This window comes from Toxoplasma gondii, chromosome VIII (assembly GCF_000006565.2).
Source record: "Toxoplasma gondii ME49 chromosome VIII, whole genome shotgun sequence".
Lineage (NCBI taxonomy): Eukaryota > Apicomplexa > Conoidasida > Eucoccidiorida > Sarcocystidae > Toxoplasma > Toxoplasma gondii.
The window spans coordinates 4,658,850-4,663,119 of NC_031476.1; the positions used below are offsets into that span (position 1 = coordinate 4,658,850).

At 52.0% G+C, this 4,270-nt stretch overlaps 1 protein-coding gene across 1 annotated transcript; it reads right to left on the bottom strand.

Annotated features, from left to right (window-relative positions):
• Positions 1 to 90: 90 nt before the first annotated feature.
• Positions 91 to 2,864, bottom strand: TGME49_271170 (dolichol kinase; the record flags this gene model as incomplete). The annotated part of the gene is made up of 3 exons (XM_002365742.2): positions 91 to 183; positions 315 to 374; positions 561 to 2,864. 3 exons carry the CDS (start codon positions 2,862 to 2,864, stop codon positions 91 to 93), a joined length of 2,457 nt encoding a protein of 818 aa, XP_002365783.2.
• Positions 2,865 to 4,270: the final 1,406 nt, after the last annotated feature.

A 4,270-nucleotide genomic window follows, 5' to 3' on the forward strand; every position in this document is an offset into this window, starting at 1 on the left:
GCTCGAGCAGACAACACAACGATGAATAGCAGTCGCGCTTCCTTTTTCGTTCCCGTCTGACGATTCCGGTTGCAACGGCAAATAAAACATTCACTGTATGCTTCGAAGCACCGCAGAAACGTTGTCATAAACAATAACCCCAAAAAGTGGAAGAGTCAAATTGTCAATATCTGACGTGTACGCCTGCAGCAATCGCAGATGACACACACAAACGAAACAGTCAAGACCGGCAAACAGAGAACCGTCTCCCGCCGGACTCAAAAGCAAGGAAATGAATATCGAAATTGTTCCAACTGTAACGAAGACGTTCTCACCTCAAACAGCGCACCGAGTCCTATTGCGCTAACTGCTGCTCCGAACGACGTGACTTGGTCCTGAAGAAAAGTCACAGACACAGAAATCGGATCAATCCATATTCTGCTCTAATGCATAGACATCGATCTGCCCATTGCCGACTCCCGCTTGCTGTGAAGCACACACGCGCCTTGTTTTCCTTCCAGTTTGTCGCAGCAAAACACGCACTGCTTTTTGACCGAGACCACCAGCCCGCTGGAGCTTACCGAACCAGGCTGCTGGGGACCAATCAAATGTAGTGGCTCTAAGATCACCACTGGCAAGGCGCCGATAAAGAAACCAATAAAGCCGGCAAGCGTTTTGCTGCCGCTCATCGGTAAACGTCGTTTTCCAAACAGAGCGCCGACGACAGCCGCGGAGGCGTCTCCCATACCAACTAGAGACAGCCCTAGGAGATGCCGTGAAGAGAACGGGACGCCGCGGGTCACCGGAGTCGAAACAAACGGTAACGTAATTCCGAGAGCTAGGTATATGTGCGTCAAGAAAAGGCCATTCTGGTCACGGTCGTCTGCGAATTGATTATACAAAGATGCAAGATGCTGTGAGAAAGGCGAAGCAACATCAGCGGTCCTGACAAATTCGCAAAAGACAGTGACCCACACGACTCCGCAAAGAACGACAACCAAAAGCTCATCAACCCGTAGCACCAGACCAACAATAACGTTTGCAGCAAAAAGAAAATGATACAACTTTCGGACGACAATCAAATGAGGACTGCTTTGACTGAAACCATAATCGTGCTGCTTTTCAGTGTCTCTGTGAGACCAGAACGCTATAATAGATGCGACACCAACAAAAGATGAAGTTAACCAGAAGCAAAACACACCCGCGTTCACACTGTCACCAAATACGAGGGCTATTATCCACTCGAAAGGAGTATGGCGTGGCATTCGGCTGCTGTTTCGTAGAATGCCATCACTCATCTGAACAGCCGGGCTGCAACCTGCAAACAGGTACAGTCCCACTGCAGCGACGAAGCCACACAGGAGGACTGACTTTCCCCTGGTTCCCGATGCCGCGCGGGTAGGTTGCATGCACCGCGAGGAACGAGTGGAGACAAAGGAAGCGCAGGCAAGACCAGCAGTCAGCAGTAGAAACATGCGCGAAACGAAAACCAGCCACGCTGGCGTCTGCGACATGGCTATGGAGACACCCGCAGCCCGCGTCGAGTGAATGGATTCCAAACAGTCAGATGCAGACACAAAAACGATGACACTGATGAGCTGACTTAGGACGACACCCTCGACCAGAGTGAAGCAATGACTTCTGTTAAAATAACACGCGTGGAACACCAGCAATTGTAAGCAAATGAACAGAAAAAAACTAATTGCGACGGAGATGTAGAAAGACACAGGTATTGCATCGAGGGCAAGGGCGCCGAAAGATATCCAGCTCAGCCAGGCAACAGTGTAGATAGCGACTAGCACTGCGATGCTACGCAGCGAGAGTGAGTGCGTCCAAAGGACACGACCGAGAAGCGACCCTCCGAGCAGACCAGGGACGAGCATGACGCATGCTCGAAGCTGCAGGGACTGGTCTACGCTCAGTGCTCCGTCATAAAAGTATATGCCGCGTCTTTGCAACTCCAGGAGGCAAGTACAAATAAGGCCTGGGAAAAGAAGTGCGGCCACCACGGTTGAGCTGTCACGAATTCGCCGACTGCTTGCGGGAGAGTACCTGCGAGCGAGAGAGGCAACTTGAGAAGAACCTGGCACATTGACAGCATTCGAACGAAACATAGTTGCCTTTACATTGGTCCTGAAATGCATAGACGTTGGTCGTTCGTCGCGCCGAGAACGCTCTTGACGACAGCACCTCGTCTCGTCCGTGACATTGACTCCACAGGTATCTTTGGCATGCTCGGATCTCCTCGCGCAGTCTGACATCGGCGAATCATGGAAGTGACATGCTACTTCTACCAAGCCGTACGACCCGACTCTCACTCTCCAAATAGAAAGGAACTGAGAGGAGAGCAGGGCGTTGCCGTTACATGATATCCACGAGTATTTTCCGCAGACAGTTGAGGAGACCTTCGAGACAACTCCACTGGCCAGCAGGGTCTTTTCGCAGTCTGCAATCGCACCCTCCTCTCCCTCCTTTTGTTTCTGTGCGTTTAAAACTGTTCCCTTTCGATCCTGCTGAGACACCGAACGCTGCACGAGAGGGTTCTCTTCATTGTCAGATGATTCCCTCACGGGCTGTTGGCTGGAGCTCACACAGGACGCATGGTCGCAGTTCCTAATACACACGAAGGCAGCAGCGGTTGCAAGAACGATAAGAGGCAGGAGAGGGTTAAAGAGAGCCCGGCAGAAACCGGGGCTCAATGCAAACACGACGACGAGAAGCAGGCCATCGATACGACACGCACTCCAGAGAGAGTGGGACCATATCAATAAGTAATCAGACACAGCGACCCTCGCAAGTGGGGCCAGTAAAATGCGGTTCAGGTGTGCAAATCGAATCGAGGAAGGTCGTGTACCTGCTGCTCGAGGTGCCTCGGATCGCGTCATGATGCAAGTCGGACCCGGTTGGCAAGCCCCTCCTCTTCCTTCCCATTTGGAAAAAACGTGTGGGTGGACGCAGAAGAACGAAGGATAAAGAAAAGAGAACTACTCCAAAGAAGTGTCTTCCAAGAAATTCAATAATTTACCACCGGAATGACACGAAGCAGTGCCTGGAAGACCTGCACTCCCAACCGCTAACTCAACGAAAAGTCGCCGCATGAATGCGAGGCAGGATGGATCTGGTGTCTGTACGCCCGCCACAGAACCCGTCGGTCGTTTTTTCTGGGAATCGGCAGCCACTCTGAAGCACAGCAATTCTGGGAACCGCCCGGGTTGGATCCCTCGTGGGTCCAGAAGTTCCGTGGTCCGGTTTCTTCAGTCGACAGCTGCCGTCTCATTGTCTTCTGTTCAGTTCATCAGATGTGGTGACTGCGAGAAATGTTTCCTTGCATGCGAGTAGCCATTTCATGCAGCTGTGAACAGATTTCCAAGCGGCAGCGTCGATGCTCTTCTTCGGTGCCACGGTGTTCCACATCGTGACTCAATTGCAGAGTAATCTTTTTTTTCGCTCGTTCAACGGCCTTCTGCATTCAGGACAGTGGTGAGTGCCGCCGGGATTCGTGCACACAATGTCAAAAACCGCGACCGGCGATGGGAGCCGTCGATTTACTCAGCGGGGGCGACCGCATCCGGCATAAAACAGCAAATGAAGCTCTCGTTTTCTTGCAGCTCTCTTTCCTTTCTCCACTCCAAATTCCGGCGTCGTGCTTGGAAACCGCTTTTTGAGGCTGCCGGTAAGAGGGAATTGTGCCTTCATGCCCCTTTCGCAACGTAAGGAATCGATCGACACTCTGGTGTCATACCCGTCGTACGCTTTCCCGCTGTAGAATCGCGTAGACTCAGCTCAGAACTGCCAAAAACGTGTTGGCTCGGCTCTGCAAGCGGCTTCAAATCAAAAAGACGTAGGGCCCTTCTCTTCAAACACCGCCAATCATCCCTGCCCTCGTCTATTCCGTTGCTTCATTGAACAACAGCGAAGCACCATGACTACGGACGTGGGTCGTGTCTTTTCTCCCCCCGGGTTTCCGTCGCAGAAATCTGGGTTTTTCTTGCTGTTCAACCTGCTGTAAAAACGATGGGAAAACAACGGAGATCATGGGTCTCGCTGTTCTCCAGCTGCCGATTAGATTTTCTCTCCGTCGTCACCGCCTCTCCTTGAAGAAGGTGCGAGATTTTCTGTGCTTTCCCGTCTCCTTTGTTCCTTGCACGATTATCTGGCCTCGTTTCCTCTTCATGCTACTCTCTTCCCTGCGTTACAGCTCATCCTGAGTACGTGCCTCCGAGGCTGCAAGTCGGCTGGCGTTGCCATTCAACACTGTCCCACTCGCTTTCTCCGTTACATGCGCTTTGCG